The sequence below is a fragment of the Apus apus genome, chromosome 1 (genome assembly GCF_020740795.1).
Source record: "Apus apus isolate bApuApu2 chromosome 1, bApuApu2.pri.cur, whole genome shotgun sequence".
NCBI lineage: Eukaryota > Metazoa > Chordata > Aves > Apodiformes > Apodidae > Apus > Apus apus.
This window is the reverse complement of record NC_067282.1, coordinates 139854597-139874868: the sequence shown is the minus strand read 5'-3', so window position 1 is coordinate 139874868 and position 20272 is coordinate 139854597. Positions and strand designations below refer to the sequence as shown.

General features: G+C 38.9%; 1 protein-coding gene across 3 annotated transcripts in view; it reads right to left on the bottom strand.

Moving 5' to 3' along the window:
• Window positions 1-14786: 14786 nt before the first annotated feature.
• Window positions 14787-20272, bottom strand: part of RERG (RAS like estrogen regulated growth inhibitor) — a 107344-nt gene continuing 101858 nt past the window's right edge. For all 3 annotated transcript variants that reach the window (XM_051613587.1, XM_051613597.1, XM_051613582.1), the window contains exons 4-5: window positions 19532-19605; window positions 14787-18804 (exon numbers count right to left, since the gene is read on the bottom strand). In XM_051613587.1, coding sequence (XP_051469547.1) covers window positions 18397-18804; window positions 19532-19605 — 482 coding nt within the window. In that variant the 3' untranslated portion in view covers window positions 14787-18396. The remainder of the gene's footprint in view (window positions 18805-19531; window positions 19606-20272) is intronic.

Here is a 20272-nt window from a genome sequence, read left to right as displayed (position 1 = left end):
TTTGATAGCAAAAGATTGATGAGCCTGACTTCTTATTTTGCAGATGTGTGGCAACCCTTCATTTTGCTGTATTTGTCACTGTTTCTCAGCTCTCCAGAGAACTTTGCTGACTCTCATTAGATCATCTTCTTAGCAGAACTACTTTCTGGGCACTTCATGTGGTAGAAATTGTGGAGTATAATGTGTCTGTTGAGTGAGCTATGGGAGATTGCAGAGGTGCAGCATGAATTGTTTATGTGAAAAGGAAAAGCCTGTCAATGCAGCTACCCTTTTTGAGGCTGCTAAGAGAATGAGGTAGGCTGCAGTTTGACCAGTCATCTACACCCCTCATCTCAATTACCAGCCCTCTGCTTTTGTGATCAGACCAGGAAACAGCCTCTACAACTCCCTCTCAATGAGGTGAGTACTGCTTTGAGTCGTAGAGCATCAGTAACAGATGCTTCATACATTTCTTCACCAGCTTCCTTCACACACTGACTAGACGTGACTTTGGTTGCCATTTGGAAACGGGGGAGATGATAACTCACAGTGGCGTTTTGCTGTCTTTAATCCTTACTGTTCCTCTGACAAAGTCAATGAAATGGAAAGTAAATTTGATGTGGGCCCTTTTCTCATTTCTCCATATCACCTCTGTGGCCAGAGCAAATGTTTCTCTTTCTGATGTCCTCTAGGTACATAAAGCCCACCTCTGTTTTCAATACAGAGTTAAACCATCTCAGTTGATCAGAGATGTCTTTTGTACCCTAATATGATTTGCTTCATCTTCCGTTTGCCTATTCTTCTTTTAAAAAGCAACAGGCCATGACAAACTGAAGTTATGGCCTACTGCTCAGCTGGAATGATCTCAGTTTATTTTTCTGCTGTCCTTATATAATCTGACTTGTGGAGTTGGCTGCAACTTGAGATAACTGGGTCTTGGTATCAGCTGTGGAACAAATTATCTTTGTGAGCCTTGCATCCTCTTGATTGCTCTTTCAAATGTGCATATGGGCTCTCACCTCATCAGGTCTGCTAGCAAACAATGGCATAGAACTATCAACAAGAGGGAGAAGGATTCTTGGCCAGGAGTTAACGGGGCTCATTGAGAGAGCTTTAAACTAGCCTTTAAGGGGGTAAGGGATAAAACCCCTGGAAATGAGCCTGGGGACAACAAGAGGACAAGAATTACCAAGGCTCATCCAGGGAGCTTTAAACCAGACTTGAAGGGGCATGGAGATAGAGCTGGACTTGCTAGAGAGGTGCCTTCGGGTTATGGCTCAGCACTTGTAGGGTGGCATGCTAGTATTTTAGTCTCTTTAAAATGCTTATACACTAATGCATGCAGCATGGGGAATAAGCAGAAAGAACTTGACATCTGTGTATGGTTGCACAGCTTTGATCTTATTGCAATCATTGAGACATGGTGGGATAGCTCAGATGATTGGAGCACAATCATGGATGGCTTATGTACTGTTCAGGAAAGACAGGTGAACAAAGTGAGGTGGTGGAGTGGCTCTTCATGTGAAAGAGCAGCTGAAGTGTACCTGACCAGGAGAAAAAGAAGAATGTGCTGAGAGGTTATGAATGAGAATTGAGGGGCAGGCCAACATGAAGGACACTGTTGTAGGCTTCTACTATAGGCCACCTGATCAGGATGAGGAAGTTGATGAGGCCTTTTACAGGCAGCTGAAAGTAGTCTCACAATCACAGGCCTTGGTTCTCATGGGGGATTTCAATCACCCAGATATTTGCTGGAAAGGCAGCACATCTGGGCATACACAGTCCAGAAGGTTCATGCAGAGTGTTGATGACAACTTTCTGACGCAGGTGGGTGAGGAACCTACAAGAGGCAGTGTGCTGCTAGACCTGGTACTAACAAACAAAGAGGGTCTTGTTGGGGATGTGAAGGTTGAGGGCAAACTTCGCTGTAGTGACCACGAAATAGTGGAATGTACTATTTTGTCTGGAAGTAGGAGAGAAATGAGCAAGACTACAACCCTGGATTTCAGGAATGCAACATTTAACCTCTTCAAAGATCTGCTTGCTGGAATATCATGGGTTAAGGCTCTGGAAGGTATGGATGTCCATGAAAGCTGGGAAACTTTCAAACCCCACTTGCTCCAAGCTTAAAACCGGTGCATCCCAATGAGAAAGAAATCATGTAGAGGAGGTAGATGTGCATGGATGAGTAGAGGTCCTCTGGAAAAAAAAATTAAGGAAAGTAGGAAATTTACAGAATGTGGAAAACAGGTCTGGCCACTTGGGAGGTATATAGGAATGTTGTAAGAGAATTCAAGGATGCAATGAGGAAAACTAAGGCTAGCGAGGAGCATCAAAGACAACAAGAAAAGTTTATTCCGGTACATCAATAAAAAAAGGAAGAACAAGAGAAATGTAGGCCTGCTGATGAATGAGGTGGGTGCCCTTGTGACTCATGACACAGGGAAGGCAGAGTTATTGAATGCCTTCTTTGCTTCAGTCTTCACTGCAAATCCCAGACCCTGGAGATAAGAGATAAGGTCAGGAGAAAGGGAAACTTTCCCTCAGTAGAGGAGGACCAGGTTAGAGGCCACTTAGCCAAAATGGACATCCATAAATCCATGGGCTCTGATGGGATGCATCCATGAGTTCTGAGAGAGCTGGCAGATGTTGTTGCTAGACCCCTCTCCATCATCTTTGAGAGGTCTTGGGGAACAGGATAGGTGCTTGAGGACTGGAGGAGGGCTAATGTCAAATGGTAATGAATATATCTGTAAGTTTGTTTTCTGTAATTCTGTACACTATGCAGAATATTAATGTGTCCCTCAATTTTATTTTATGACCTGTTCTAAGTTATTAATATATTCAGGAACTACACTGGCAAATACTAAAATATTTATTCAGGGAATCTAAATGAACTATCTAAAGTGAAGGGTGTTTCTGTCTTTGTTTTTTCCAGTAGGCATTCACATATTTCAGGTTACATAAAATGGAAAAATTATCTTCTTTGGAGTTGCTTTATGGACTTCCTTGGGTGCATAGCATAGATTGTTCCAATGTATTACTTGCTGAGAACCAGGTCTGAAAGCAGTCAGCAAAAGGTCATGTGGGAATGCTCATGGAGTTGTCTGCATTTTTTGAAAAATCAGTCTTGCAGGGGAAAAGACCATTCTCCTTTGCTTTACATTTTTTGGCAAAAAAAGCAAAGGCATCTTCAGGCCTGAGATTATCAAGAAGTGTCAGTTTTCTTTTCCCCTTTCAAGGTACTGTCAAGAAGACCTGACTGTTCCCTTCTCCATCCCTCCTGCAGTCATTCCTGCAGTGCTCCATTTTCTCTTTTTACTGATACTATATACAGTGAAACTTGTTTTCTTAGTCTACTCTGAAAACCTGTTCTTTGAAGCTAGCGAGATTTGCATTTAAACGGTCTGCTGAGGTTCTCGGCATTGTCTTCCTCTGCAAAGGCTGCAAGCAGGCTGTTTGTTTAGCCACCTTCTTCCCACCTGTGCTTCATTCTCCCCTCTAGTTCCAGCAGTTGTTTCCCAGAGGCAGCTCCAAGGCCCAAAATCGGTAAGGGAGTCTTTTGGAGCAGCCAGCAATGTCCCTGTACCTGAGGTCCCAAAGGGAAAGCCACTTTGAGTTATTTACACAATCCAGCTAAACTGTTTTTTTCCTGACCAATTATTCAGGGCTTGTTTTTCTGCTCTCCTTCTAAAGCCATTTTCTTAAAATTGGGAACTGACCGTGGTCCCTCCATCATGATAGTTTTCTCTCTCTGACCTATTTTGTGCTTCTTCAGTGATGCAAAATAATCTTCAGAGTTGATCACACAGCCAGTGGAGAAAGGGGTTGGTGAAGTCAGGAGTATGGAAATTTTCTGACCCGAAATTAGAATGCTGCTTAGTTTACATATTTGTTGGCATGTAAATCCGGATATCAGTATTGCCAGACCTGGATCTTGCTACACAGTTTAGATCTGGAAAGGATCCAGATTTGAGGGAAGTTCAGACCTAGTGTTTCAGATCAGCTCATAGGAGACAGGTGTTTCACCTGTAACATTTGAAACTTTTTATTCCAATTTCTTTCCACAGTTTTGAGCATTTCTCTGGCAATAATAAAATTCCAGCAAAGTGACACTAGTAGAGAAACATCTTCAACCTTTTTTTTTAGTCACCTTGCTACCAGAGAGACATAAACATACTTGATATGTAATCCTTGCACCAACCAATCAAAATACTCATTGATCAATAACATGTTTCTGGCCAAATTCTGCATGTTCCTCACTCTGGGCCTCTGGCCCCAGAAAGTCTATTAGTTGTTTGGAAATTCAAAAGAGAGAGACAGTTGATTATGTCAGCATCTTCAAGCTATAATTCTTCCTGCTGCTTCCTTTAGAAAATGTTCAATATGACAGGAATTCTTGTAAATTCTATTTCATCATACATCAAAGCATTGGCCGTGGTACTCTATTTTAAAAGATTCAGTGATAGTAAAAGTCTATATGAGAAAAGTTCTGGAAAAATCTTCCATGTTCATAAAGATCCTTTTGGATTAGTATCTTAAGTTCAGAATTTTCTGCTTTTCTGGTTTTGTTGTTGTTCTTAATGGTACTATAAACCTAAAATTGTCCAGAAATAGATCTAGCAAATAAGACTTCTCATAGGTAAGAGCAAAGTTTGAAATTCCACTTATTTGTCACTCTTCCAGTTATAAACCATCATTTATCTTTGAATGCATTCTTATCTTTGCTAAGTGGCTCTGATTAATACTGCCAATGTATCATGACACACTTCTTACACATATATCTCAAGTAAGGCCATATGTAATTTGCTCCACTTACAAATAAAAACCAGCCTCAGAGACCTGAAGTGATTTTACCAAAGTGACATCGGAAAAAAAACACAACAAAACTCCATGGTTCTTTTTCCAAAGTTTAATTACTCTTTATTAGAAATATAAACTTTTCTCCATATTTTCACATTTATAATAGATTAAATGCATGGGAATGGTGGAAACACTGCCCATGATGCAGTTTCATGTGGGATTCAAGGGGTTACAAAAGCAGTAGTTGACCTTGAAGAGTAAGATGAGGGGACTGTTTATCTTTCTTTTATTGTCTAGTAAAATTTTCAAGGCCTTGTGTACTAAAAAGTGCTGCCAGGGTAACTACAACAGAGACGCATTTACCATTTACCTTCACCTCTGGTGACCCGGCTCTGTGGTTAAGAAGCACAGCAGCAAACAATAATGTCTCTTATTATGGTCTCCTCATCCCAAAAATCTGGACCTACTTGAGCAGTCTCTTTTTGGTGTGTGATAACCGTGCAGTCTCAGCCTTCTAGGGTGAAGTTCCCTGGATTTTATCACATTTCCAATAGATAGTAGAAGACATCAGAAGATGGGACTGAGGTGTAATTGAATCAAGTGAACTCCACTCATAAACTAAGGTTGACAAGCATTACTATATTTTTACTTTAAATGACCAAGCAGAGCCTGATTCCCATGTAGACAGAAGTTTTGTAGCAGAAACCAAAGCAAACTCCTGATCTTTCAACTCCCACACACATTTATTAATATTTCTTAGTGAATTTAGATGAACTTGAAGAGATCCTTTCCCTTCTGCTGAGAAACTGTTCCTTGAAACCATGACTGGAGTTGTCCACATACTAGATTATTTTAGGTATGTAAATTGGAAAAAGAAACATTAGTCATTTATTAGGGCAAGGGAAAGCCACCATTATTCTTGCTATTATGATTTCTCAGTCTGATGAACCTGTGGATCCAGCACTGCCAACTAGGACAGAGAAAAGGCAGCAGCTGTTGGGTGTATTTTCTGTTCTCTATGTGAAGCATCATGTCTAGCAGAAGATTTTTTAAAGGAAAACATCTATTAAGGACAGGAGAAGAACATTGGAGCAACTTGGATCTCACTGACAAAGCTTAGTTTTAATATGCTATGTTTAAAAATTCACTTGGCTTGCCCTCCTCCTATCACCTGTTAAGTATTTTTTTTGTTTCCAAAATACAAAAGAAATTAAAAAAAAATATTAAATAGTGTTAAGCATCATACAAGGAGATCTTATTACAATGATTAACTGACTTCATATGGACAAGGAAAATTTATCAGAGGAGAAGAAGGAAAGCTAGTGACTGGAGACAGTAAGGTTTACATGCTTTTGTCTTTCCTATTTACTAGAAACAGCTGACATTAGAAATAAGAATAATTTGTTTTCTCTATCTAGTCAATCCTTCTCCTTTCAACATTGAGTGCTAAGAAGCTGCCAGTTATGTAGCTATCTTTTTCTGCCACCCTTGCTGAAATAAATTCTCATTATTGTGAGAATAAGGAAATACCCTTCCCTACTACAGTGATACAAATTTGTGCACACTACCATAAAAAGAAAATTCTCCAGAAGAAAAGAAAAGTCACAAACAACAGGGACATTTTATTTTAGACTTTTTTTTCCTGTCTAGAAGCCAAAACTTGAGGTGTGCCAAGTATTACTGCTCTGATCCTGTCTGGTGTTAGCTCTTTGTTCAACAATGGATGGAATATGTGGAAGAGAAAGCAGATCACTCAGTGCCAAAGAACTTGATTTAAGTAACATTTTTTTAATTCTTCTCATAGGTATCTTGGAAAGAATCGTTGTTGACTTGTCAAAAAGGTGATTTTTTTATTATTATTTTTTTTTTAACTGAACTGAAAGGGAGAAAATACCTTCATAGAGGGTAGAGAACTAAAATACGCAGGCCTTAAATGGTGTTACTAATTTAGTTAAAAGAGAACAAGACTGCTTAATGGACCTAAGATGGTGGCAGACTCTGGGGAAAAGCAGTTCAGCATGAGTTGCCAAAGCCTTTGAAGGAAATACTGAAAGTGTTTGTTGTTATCCCTATTGGAAAGCTTATAAATGAATTTTTAAAAGGGATATAATTGGTCTGAAGGAATGACTGAGTGTGTAATTTTTTAATTCATGCTTTACTGAGTATGGAAGTAGGAAGAAAGAGTACACCGTGATAGGGTTTAGAGTGAAAAAATGAGATGACTGCAGTGTGGATCTGTCTTCTGATATTTGAACATGTAGGAACAACTAGGAGAATATTTGTGACAGAAAGCTTTTGATTACTTAATGCATTCAAAACAAGTTAAAACAACTCCAAATATAACTGTAGAATTGTCAGTGGTTCCTCATTTTTTTAATCCACATAATTAGAGAAAAATAGTAGCTGCTTTTGAATGAGCATCCTGATGTTGGTTAATCATTCTGGTGGGAATAATATCCTAATCTCTTTCATTTATTTAGTCCAGAGGAAAGGAACATTTTTGATAGGAACTTTTGCTTTATTTTTATTTTCTTTTTTAATTCCAGGTGTCATCAGAGGGTCTTGGGATTGTTACCACCCTTTTTCCATAGCAAGATTTCTGATAGGGTTTATATAGGCAAATGTTTAAATTTCTGCATAGAATTAGAAGATAACCTAGGTTGGAACTCTATGGATGTTATCTGGTTTACTCCTCACTCAGAGGAGGGTGAGCTAACATCTTATTCCAGAAAAGGGCATTCCTTTTCCTCTCTTGTTCTACAATAAGATTAAAATTCTTTTATCAGGTAGTACTTGTGCATCTGTGTGTTTAAGTTATGCAATGCCAACACTTGGTTTGGTAAAGTAGTGATGGTATACAGAAGTAAATATTTACTTTCAAGATGTGAAGCAAAATCTATCTCTGAACTGAATCTTCAAATTTTAATGTGTCCTTTAAATGTTAGTCATTGCCATATCCACAGAGTAGTCTAACATAAACTTACAAAAATCTTGAGGTAGTTTCAAGTCATCTTGGCAATTTTATTGTGTGATTTCATGCATACTTTATATTTTTTTCTCTCTCTGCAGTCACAAGAGTTAAAACCTGTGATAATGAAAGGTTTCTATTTAAGTATTTATTTTTTTAAATCCAGAACACGTGGCCTCAAAAAATGCCTCTGTCATGGGACTGATAGGAAGCTGGTCTCACAAGAACTGTAGTGACAGCTTCTACAAATCACTGCCTATCCACTAACAGAATAAAGTCTGCAATTCTTTTAAAACAGCTGAACAATTAGATAGGGTTGGAAATGTCTGGTTCGATATGGATTCACTGTGGCTTTTAGTTGAGATGACCTATGTTCATTTTTAGTCTTACTGCCTACTGTCTCCAAGATTTTGAGCTCCCAGTATGCCAAGAGTCGTATAGGTATTAACCATGGTACAACACAGAACTATGAAAAAGGACAGTGGGTCAATAAATTGTTATCCCTGGCATCTAGTTAAGGGAACTGAAGTTAGAAGCGTAAGGGTAAAGATTCAGCTCCCAAAGTCACTAAAAGCATACCAGAAATTATTTATAACTTCAGTAAACGATGAAACAGCTCTTAAATAATGTGCTCAGGATCAAAAAGGGGGAGTCTGAGACAATCTTAAAAAACTGAAATAAGTCTTGGTGCCAGTTATTAGGCAGTGATTTGCTATGTATTCTAGTTCTGTCCTGATGTATTTTTTTGTATTTGAAAACAAAAAATCAGTTCAGAAAAGTGTCTTCAACAGTCTTTCTGGTATGTTCACCAGTCTTTGGGAGTTTCTGAAAATTTTCCCTGTCTGCTACTGAAGTCTGCCATTGGTACATATTCACTTCATGTAATTGGAAGCAGCTTATTTCCTTCCTGGAACTTGATAGCCACAATAAATACATGTTGAAAACACCACACTTTTTGTGTTTTTTGTGTTCAAAGTTCAGGCTGGGTCATACAAGCAACTGGATCAAATCCATGAAGAACCATGTGTGAAAAGTTCATAGCCTTTCTGCCTCTAAGTTGAAATGCATGCTGTGGCTATAAATCAAGGGCAGATCATAGATTAAGAGACATCATCTGCAGATGGAATTGCTGGTCAGCCGAGTGGCGTGGCCAAGAACATGTCTCATCAAGCCACATGAAAGCCCTGTGATGATGCAGATCTGAGGCTTGCAAACCCTACCGAGGTGGTGTGTTTCTTCTCAGAAAGCATTTGTATTAGAGTGTTCTTTGAGATACAGTGAGTAGTTGTCTGAAAACTCTTTCTGGAGGTTCAGGGAGCCTCAGGGTGCTGTTTCATCCCTTCCTCAGAGAGTAGTGATGTGGGGTGCCCAGCCTCCGCCATGTTAACACTAAATGACATCATGTAATCTGAGGAGGGTAATGGAGAGGTCAGCAACTAACTTTACTCACTGGATCCCCAAGTAAGCACAGAGCGGGACAGAGCCTTAGGGAATCTCTGTGTCATCTAAATGGGAAACAGACGTTCAAATGTGTGAATGGATGTAAATGAGCTCTGGACAATACAGACATTATTTTCTGATTTGAGACCTGGGCTAGACAGGCAAAAGGAACAGCTCAAGGAACCCAAATTCTGTGGCACATTTCCATCAGAAATATAGACACTGCCTTAGGAATGTGGGTACTGAACTTCACACTGCTTTTTCCTCCTGGTCACTGAGAGAACACTATGAGCTGTCAATGTGTTTTGTTGGCTCTGACCTCTGTATTTCATTTAGCATAGTTACAAGTTCAGTTGAATCTCATTCAACATACCACCATAGCCTCCTCTACCTTAAAAGAGTAATTACGATATAGTAAAAAACCCACACAAAACCAAACAAAATCAACAAATACCTTAGTCCTCAGACTCTTAAAGCAGAAAATAAATACTATTTCTTTAAAAAAATGCATTTTTTTCCATTGTGTGATAATTATTGTTTCCTTTACTCATAGTTGAATACGGGAAGTTGGCTATACCAGTGATTAGTAATCTCAGACTACTTACATGATCTATGAGATCTGTAGAACTACCTTCATAAAGTAACTTGTTTAAGTAAAAGTTTAGGGAAGTCCACAAGAATGTTTGAGAATATAAGTCCTACTCGTCAGAAGTTAACACTAGAGAACTACAGAGTATACCAAATTGTGCATGAGCTCACAAAATTGTTGGAATGGATGTCCCAGAGATTTTCTTTTAAACATATTTGTGAGAATTGGCTGCTTTATGCAGTTATCTAGACATTTTCACTGAGCTCATCACAGTAGTATGTAAACTAAAGCGTGATGGAGATAATTTTAAAAAAAAATGTTTTCTAAATGTTTCAATTTAAAAACAAACCCACTGCAAAATCACTAACTTTTCACACCAACAGTTTTCAGTTTGTTGTTTTTTTTTTTGAAGAGCACAAAGGCAGTAAAACAGCCCCGAATCTGATGAGGAAAACTTTGGGCCAACACTAGGGCAAAGCATGGCAGAACATCATGACTATTGTTCTAAAGATGTGTTCAGTAATTTCTGGATTTCTGTCTGCAGCCATCTCTAAAATCCCAATAAATGCTCAAGGGTTACAAAGGTAAATTAAACACCAAGATCTTTCAGCTTCCAGCCTTTTTTTTATTTTATTTTTTTTCTACTGACATCAGTTTGAAAAAAATTGGAATGGCAGTAGGTTTTATTGGGAAAATTGTTTGAAAAGAGACTGGTAACTATCTCGTTGCTGCAGAATGATGATAAATGTAGTCCAGAGGTGAAGACCTGGTGGCCTGCTACCAAAGCGTACCATCTCATTCATCTCTTCTTTCCTTCCTGCAGTAATAATTATTTCAAAGGAGTCTGAGATTAAACTTCAGATAAGAGCTCATCACTATGTATAATTGTCAGAGTCCTTCAGAAATCTTTAATTAGCTTCTCTTCTAGGAATTCTAAAAATCTCTCTCTTTCCTACCTTTCTCCCTCTAAAATAACTTGGTCATTTCTGATGTAATTCCCGATATGTTTCCTATTAAGTTATAAAATTTGAATGTTTTAACTCCACACCAGAGAAATACTGTCCTTCAGAGAAAGTCCCTAAGTGAAGTTGCAGGCTTTTTGAGTTTACTGTGGTTATTTCAAATACTGAAAAACAGAAAAGAAGCAAAATGAACTTATGGGTCTATCCAAATATTTAATATTTATAGAACTTATCCAACATTCTTTTGCTCTTTTGAGTTCATGCAGACATATTTTGTTTATTAATTTCTGTTAGATATATTTTGGCATAATAAAACTATGTATATTTAATATTGTTAATAACACTCACTGCTTTGGCATTGAATTCTGTTCTAAGGAAGGGAAATACGCCCTGCTTTCAGAATGCAGAAATTAAATAATTTGGATTGAAGTAGATGTAAACTTCTAGCCCAGTTTCATACTGAATTGAGCTGAATGTTCACACTAATGCAGTTCAGATTATATATGTCCTTGGAGATACAAGGTTTTGGATACCAAATATTATTATTCGGTGTTCTAGCACAGGCTTTTGTGAGGAACTGTAGAACTGCAGAAAGCTCTGCATAGATAAATCTTAAGAACAAAAAAACCTTGTTTTGGTTTTTTTTCTTTTTCCTCTCAAGCAGAGGCTAAATGTAACTGAAAGCTTTGAATTAATTTCCTGGAGTTTTGAAAGCAGAAATCAGTGACTGAGAGGATATGTTCTGCTGCTGGCATTTCACTGTGATGTCTTTAGACAACTGATTTACCTTTTGTATGCCCAGTTGCCTCCTTTATTGAAAAGAAAAAAGAAGTTGAGGGAGATGATTTTGATGCCTTCTCTTGTTGTTACGAGACTCTGCTGCTGCTCTTTGGAGTTGAGGAATGGTTACTGTGAGAGATTTCTAGATAGAAAACTGATTATCTTGGACGTCAGATTTGTTTTAAAATTATGTATTTCTCTCTTGCAAAAGTTATAAGCAGCTCAACCCCAAACAAATGAAATGAAATTTGCCTTCAAACATTGATACAGACCATCAGATCTCTCTGTGTGTGAGAGATGATGTCTCCCTGCAGCAATGAACCCTCTCCACAACATTAACTTCTTATTGCCATCAGTTCAAGTTTTAAATGTACGTGCTGTTGGACATACAATCCTGAGATCTCATATTAACTTGAAAACTTTGGCATTGATTTGTGAAGCACTGCACAGAATCTGGCAGATTTTTGCTCCAATATGCTGCTGGCATTACTTGATCTACTCTTTTATCACGTTTCAGTTGTTTTCAGGGAAAATTATGTTTTCAAATTCCTGAGAAAAATATCATATTCCTCTAATTGCAGTAATTCTGTTTTAAATGAATAATGACTAGTATAGCTGGGATAACACTGACTGAAGTTATTGAGAGATATTTGTTTACCATAACTTAAAAACTAGCCCTGAAGTACTGTACAATCCCAAAAAAATATTACAAGCTGCACTAGTTACAAATTCCAGCCCTAATGTCTGTTGCACAATAATAATTTTACTTCTTTTCAGTTGCAAAAAAGAAACAAAGCCAAATAAAAACCTCAAAAATTCAACTGTCTCCAGTTACTTATTTTAGTCAGATCACCTGTGTACTAGTAGTGATGTACATAATCTTGCAATTGCTTTTCAGGAAAATGGGAATTTCACCTGTTTTTAGGTGATGTCCCTTTCCGGTTACTAATAGTTTCTTTTATTTGAATTTTTTCCTGTCAAAAGTTTCATTTGTGTCTTCTTGGTATTCCTTGCAGCAATGACAGCTTTAAGGAAGCTATCATTGAGGCTAGAGGAAGTAGGAGGGACTTAAACAATATGTACTGACAAAACAGTGTGATAATAAACAATTCAGCTTTTCTTTACTGCCTGTAGTTTTTTGTATTCTGATGTATTCTTAGTAACCAGAACTTGCTGGATTTTGAAATCAGGTTCTGTAAATTCCTGCTCCTATACAAATAAAATAAAAAAAATAAAAAATAAAATGTGTATGTTTGGTCTGTGAGGTATGAGATCTGTCTGCATATTGCTTTCATTTTTTTATTATTCTGCAGGGTAACATTTTGTGGTAGGGTGTAGCTTCATGGTAGGATGTAGCTGCTCCCAGTGATACAGAATGCTTCAATCTGATTTAGGACTGTGGTACTTAAAAAAGGGGTCTGTACTGTAATTATGAGATGATCCCTTATAAAAAAAAAACAACAAAACAAAACCCAAATATTTCCAACTCTTCACAGCAGCTGTGTTCACTGTTGAGAATTTACATTTGCAAATACTGCATTCCTGTGAGAGGGACCCCTGAGAAGCAATACATCTTTGCTTATAAAACATGCCTGGATGGAGTATATTTACACCTGCCATAAAAACAAACGACCAAACAAAAAAACCCTCAACAACTTATTTTAAAAGAATAGTAGTGGGAAAAGACAAATGCTGCTTTGAGGACTCAACTGGGGGTGAAGAAGACAAGTCCAAAAAGGCAGGAGTCAAAATTCCCCTAAAATTCTATGATTTATTAGGTGAGAGTCAGTAGTGTAAACTTACCTCCCAGTTTCCTTCCAGTCTACCTCAAACTACAAATGGTGTGGAGATCCTTCAAGTGGGTGAGAGAGGTTAGTTATTGGAGTGTTTTCTCTATGTGTTGACTACCAAGGCTGTGAACCAGCATCTTGACCCATCCCATGCATGACTGCACTGGAATCAGTGAAGCCCTGCCCTGAGAACTTAGCCTGACTCTTTCTGCTGTGAGCTGCAGCAATAGTTGTCCTCATGTGGAATTGTGTTTACAGAGCCCAGACTGAAATGGCCTCACCCAAGCCATCACTATCACTTCCCAGTAACCTTGCAAAGCCCAGGATGACAAGCTGCTGCTCTGTATTTTCATAACCCTGAAGTAATTAGCACCTGACATCTGTAATGGAAATAAAGTGCACACATGAGAGTTTCTATGATGACACTGTTTTTGTTATTTAATTTTTCAAAGATGAAGGCAGATACATTAAAATGCCAAGGAGTTTTTTTAATTACAGCTTCTGTAATTTTTTTTTGTCTTCTCTAGATATGCTAATGGATTGAGATATTAAAGAGAAAGGAACCCCAAACACTGTGTATACAGAACCTTTATGATTGCAGCAACTTACTGTGTGGGAGACATTATTTTGACTGGAAGAAGTTATTATGCAGCTTTACACAACTCAAGGATGCTTTACAGTGCTACAGAGGCAGTGACTGGAAGGATGCCTTATCTAGTTTTGGGAGGTTTCACCTCAGTGTAGATCCTACATCCAGATTTCATGCAGTGGTCTGCCAGAGGTGACATTCTTATGCCCCTACTGTCATTCAGCTGTTTGTGATCACGCTTTGGATGACTTGCCTGGCCCAGATTTGGAGGAAAACTAGATTGGATTACAATTGGTTCACCCGTTCTGCTGTGAAGCTTCCTCTGCTATAGCTTAATACCCACACTATGTAGGTTTACCATTGATACAATGTACCTTATGTGAGGTAACATGGTGTACCCTCTGTTCAGAACAGCAGAGCATTACCCGTGGAAAGAGGGCATAGCTGGCAGTAGGTGAAAGTTGTCTTTGTCCAAATTGCTGGCATAAACCTCCCGGACTGCTTAGCATAGGATTTTGCCTGAAAATTTTAGGCTCACTATCCATGTTATTTAGTTGGCAGGACAGAGTAGGGGTGGTGGGTTTCACTGGGGTCATTTAATAACCCTGGCACTACATCCTTTTTGATCAGCCTTGAAATAGTTAGCAAGGACATTCAGTTCTGCACTTTACTGTAGATGCCACTTGACCTCTTGATTACAGGCCTAGCAGCAAATAAGTTCAAATAAACTGATCCAAATGCTGAAGTGCTTATTCAGCCTAATTCACTGTTTGTTTTCCTTAGATAAAGACTAAATAAAAACTGAATAAGGACTTCTGAAACTGACCCCTTAAAAGCTTGAAGACAATGCTCCAGAGATGACTACAGGAAGATCAGTGCATAAGAGTTCAGTACAGAAAGCACTATTTTTTTAAAATTATTTTTATTTTGTCTTATATATTATCTACAGGCACAAGCTTTCATATTTCTAAAGTAAAAATGCATACAGATCGTTATATATATAAAAATCAACTAGTCTTGTAGCAAACTGCCAGATGCAACTATCCCCAGTTTTGGGGACAACTTGTCTGGATCCAGGTTCAAACCCAGTAGCTGACCCTCACTTCCATCTGTGGTTTCACCGAACCTCCAGATACGAAGATTTGCAAAGTTCTAGGGAAGTCTTGGTTCCTGATCCATGTCTTCCAGCATGGGCATGACTAACTCTTCATCAATTGAAGATAAATATTTAAAAACTTCATAAATTACAATCAACTTGTTGTAGGTAACAAGTATCCATTTCACCTTTCCTCCCCCTTTTTGTTTATTGTCCTTCCCATTCTCTCACTGCAGAAATGATAATGGGCAGAGGAGAAGAATGTAATGTAGGGCCATATATGTACTTAAATAGGAGCAGTAGAAACAGAATTTATGCTGTTGATTCTCCTGCAGAAAGGCTACCAGATGTGGGTTCATGTTGCATTTGGCCTTTTGAATCCTTGGGTACTTTTTTTTTTTGGCTCACTTTGCACATTGTAGAAATATGACATGTTTATAGCATAGCCAATAATATGTTGCAACATTGTGAGCAACAGTAAATCAGATTGAATGTAATACTATGTAAAATGTATCAACAGATTGTAATATACTATCACTGGCTTCACAGTTATTACACTGAGGAAAAAAAAATAATAAACAATTAAGTAAAGAAATGTGTGTTTGTGTGGGAGGAAAGGTCACAAAATAGCAGCCTACTTTTTGAATGTTTATCACGTTTGGCAGTTTCCAAATTCAGTCTTTGCAAAGGAATGTTACTATTTTTATTAGAGGATCTTTATGTAACAAGTCATGTTTGCACAGTGGAACATTTTCTTTCACCAGGATTCTATAACTTCTCCATACAGACATTATAAAAGAAGATATAATTTGCTGGGATTCTTTCAGAAAGATTAGGGCCATAACTTAGCCTCTCCTTCCTTTCAAGTTTCCTAGTATGAATATGATTCAGTTATTTTCTCTTGCAATTCACATATTACCTTTTTGTATTTTAAAACAGTATTACTCTGAAACTCAAAAAAAGGTTTTCAGAGAAAAGACCTGTTGAAGTTATCTTAGAGAAGGGTAAATCACTTGCTTAGCATAGCGACATAATTACATTCCTCATCAGCTATCTTGCCATGGGATAGCAGCTAAGGATTTTGTTTACTTCAAATTTATGCAACAGCACTGAATTGGAAGATAACAGAATGACCTAGTGAAATGCTTACTCTGGCTCCTGATGTTGTAACATACACATTTGCAAGTTCAGACCTTCAGCTAATGACTACTGGCATGTGAACAGGTACTAGCTCTTTCTTTTACACACTTACTGACTCTACATTACTAGTTGGACTAAAAATGACAAAAACCTTTTTTTTTTTTTTTGTGGCAAAAGTTAGAGATATGATGAATATTTTTTGCCACAGGTGTGTCATGGACATAGTGACATCACCTGTTGCAACAATCCCCTGCCCAGAAGTACATGGTGAGGTTTCTGTTGCAGTGTGTGTAGCTGAAATACAGCAACATACCTGAATATGAGAACCACATTATAGATATTGATTCATTGATTCCAGAAGAGAAAAATGGATTTTCACTACCTAGAATGGGGGAAATGGAGAAAATAAGCAACAGCACAAATAAAATATACATATGAATGTGATGGTCTTTGATGCTGGTTGCATAAAAGATATGGATGAGAGAATGTTTTTTTTAAAAATTACTTTGGTAAAGTATCTTTAAGTGACTCTGTTTGATAAGTCCTGACTTGAGACTTTTTTTTTTTTGTCCACAGGGACATACAGGCTTCATTGTCCTGACAGTTTCACCTCCTATATGGCTACCTATAACTGTATAAAGTGCCATCCAACTGGATATTCTCATTGTCCTACATGTGTGGCAATTTGTATTTGACAGCTTTTTGGTGCTACTTCCTCATAGAGGCAAATAACCGTATGAAGGACAAACCTGTGGAGAATAAAGTTGTAAGTAGTTGCTACAAGAGGGCTACTCCTCAAGGGAGAACACTGCTAATATTCCCATTTTTCATGCCAGCTCTTGGCTGTGGTTCTACACAATGCCAGTGTGAGCTGCAAGCCATACTGCCTAAGGGGATGTGACACAACAGGTGGCAGAGGAGCACAATCTGATAAAAAAATAATCCAGTCTTTGTTCATACACCTCTTAGCACACAGTTAACAAGCCAAGTAGCCAGGAGTGAAAAACTGACACCTGGCTTAAATGAGACACATGAGGGAGGAGAAAAAACTGAATACCTTTTATCCCAGGCACCAAGATCTGATAAAATGCATTTTCACTTGAATATGCCAGATAGAGTCACAAAAAAAGCCTGTGCTGGTTTAAACCACAGAGTGTTTCAAGCAACATCTGGAAGTTTAAACAGCTGGAAATTACAGTGTTTCAATATGGTATAACCCATTTGCTTCTGATTTACATTTGGGCTTAGACTTTAAATGCTTTCTCAGGGGTTTAGATCTTCTTCATTATATGAATAGTATAGAATAAGAGGAACTACTTGAATTGAAATAAAACCAAAACAAAAATGTAAACAAAAGCTAAAACTACCCATAACTAAATCAAGAGTAATAAGGTTATTGTTTAGTTTGGTTTCCCAACACATACACTCCTGTTTTCCCAGGTACAATACTGCACTTTGAGAGGGAAATGCTGAAATGTCACTGGACTAGCTGATCATTTCTTGATGAATTCTGTAGTTTCAGAGGATCTGGAAACACAGCTGAATTTAATCTCTGTTGAAATGTGTATCTTGCTAGTTAAATGCTTGATGAAAAAGACCTTTTGTATATTTTTTGTGTACCTCTCTTAGAACATCAGCACTCAAAGATTGAACAAAAATAACAACAAGGAAGGGCAGTTTGGAGTAAAAGCACACAATGCACCAATTTAGAGCTGGTGAAAGGTGTCAGGTGAACTTTCCGGTACAACGCGGCAGCTTGGATATGTGTTCAGTCCTTGAGAACACTGGCTGTGATGGTTGTTGATGGACTGATGACTGGATCTTACTCTCCAATGGCTACTAAGCAGCTGGCTGGCTGGAAACAATGCTTAGGCACTACTGACTTGTGGAGGATTGGAGCCAGCCTTGTAGAAGCAGATGATGTTCTGTCAGCACCAATCTCCACAATCATCTAGTCCTTTGGAGTTTGCTTTTTTTTTTTTCTTTTTTTTTGCTTTTTTGCTTTTTTTTTCTCTTTTTCTTTCCTTTCTCTTTTTTCTGTTTTTCTCATGTTAGCCAGAAGCAGTGTGGCTGAATACATTTTGAAACAGGAAAAAAGTCTGACCATGTGTTACTCAAAAAAACTGGTGTGGTTTGTCTTTTATATTTTTTTAATTGCAAAGCTTTTACCATTTTTTATTAAATGTTCTTTGCCTGCCTTGTCCCTACTCCAAGCTAATATGCTTAAAAATGCTTCTTCTCTGGCTTAGTGCAGCTCTTCTTAGCTGCTGATTTTGGTAAGCATCTTGTTAATTGCCTGCTTGACGTGGGTAGTGGAGCTTCGTCTCCGAGTCTTGCCCTGGACCATCTTTCGACGCCGTACCTCACGACAGAGCTCATGGAAAGCCTCCATAATGTTGCCTTCTCCTGTGCAAGCAGAGCACTCATAAAAAGCACATGCTAGTTCTGTGGCCAGTTTTTCACCTTCCTCTGTGCTGACCTGCCTGGAGTGATCCAAGTCTGCTTTGTTCCCCACCAGGATCAGGGTGACGTTTTTGGGTTTTTTAACTTCATCCAACAAGTTCTTAAGTGGCAGCACTTCCTCAAAGCTGCCTCTGTCCGTGATGTCATAAACCAGCACGAAACCTTCACCCCATCGCACGTGTCCTTCTTTCTGAATAGCATCCTCCTGTTTTGAAAAGACAGACACCAGCCTTAGGAATATGATTTATAAAAAAGACACCAGGACTTCAGATAGATGTTTGTCCCCCCCACTGCAAAGCCGTGTAAATAAATCTGCTTGACTTTGTATTTTATGCACATCACCTTTTCTATCATGTGGCACAGAACATCTACTCTACCAAGGTGCTATGGGCTGCCTGTGGACAAGCTGGTAGCAGGCAATTGGAAGAAGGTCTCTGTTACACAATAGCCAGCACACAAGCTGCCACATAGCCAGAACCCAGCAGTGTGAGCACCTGTTGTGTTTTGAAAGAAGGTGGACCTGACTATGACAAAACTATTCTTCATTTTGGTGGAAATCAGACTGGGACTGTTGAGCCTCATCACTTGAGTGTAGAAATAGACTGTGGCTTTGTGCATAGTAAAAACGTGCTGTTGGGTTGGCTCTGAATTGAGGAATGAGAACAAAACCATTTTAACACGAGAAAAAACCTTAACACTGTTCTTCCAATATTTGAAAACTCTAAGCAGGGTCCCTTGAATTAGGGTTTTGATCCAGCACTCTGGGTCTGGCACTCAGGTTTGATGGTAGAGGAACTCTGCTCAGAAGTAAATCTCTGTCCCCAGAAGTGGAGCACACCTGCTACTCACCACACTGCTGCCACCACTGCACTCCCCTTTCCTGCTGTCTATCTGAGCCAAGGTATTGGATAACAGCACATGTACGCACGCACCTGACCAGCTGTATCTAGTATCTCCATGGAAACCACTTCATCATCAATGGTAGCTTGGTGACGATATGTAGACTCTAAAATAAGAAACACATTATTAAAAGAAGGTAACTTTTTATTTTTCATCTTCCTTACAGCTACCTCTTACAGCACAAGACCTGTGATGTGACATTGTGGGGAACAGTCCATCTTCTCTCCCCCCACATAAGACTAAACAAAATGCCTTCCAAGCCAGAAAAGCAAGAGTCGTGTCTTTTTGCTGATTTAGCCAAGGACAGACTGGAACAGGCCTCTTGCTCTACTAGATAAGTCCACAGCAAGAAAACAGCATAAGGGTTACGATAACTGGCAGAAAAATGGACAATAGGTTAAAGATGCCTCTGACAGACTATGTACCTTGCCAGTGCTAACTGGCTAATTTGAACAGTGGTACTTTCTCGAACAGTAATTTCTGATCTATAAAAAGAGGGCAAGATCTGCAGGCCGCTCTCTCTGCCTAACCAGCCAACCCTGCTGCAGGACCTGAACCTGTCTGGAACGCCATCCTCGCTGTCCGGGGCAGCCGAGAGGGAAGGGGGGGGGGCTGCCCCGTGACCGCTGCCCGGAGAAGTGGAAAGTTGGGGGGCTGCCTGTGCCTGCTCCATGGGGATCGTGCCCGCTCCCCAGGGACCCTGCCTGCCCAGCCTAAACTAAACCTGACCAAAGTAGGAGCTTGCCCAGCCTGCGTTTGCCACCCGCTTCGGG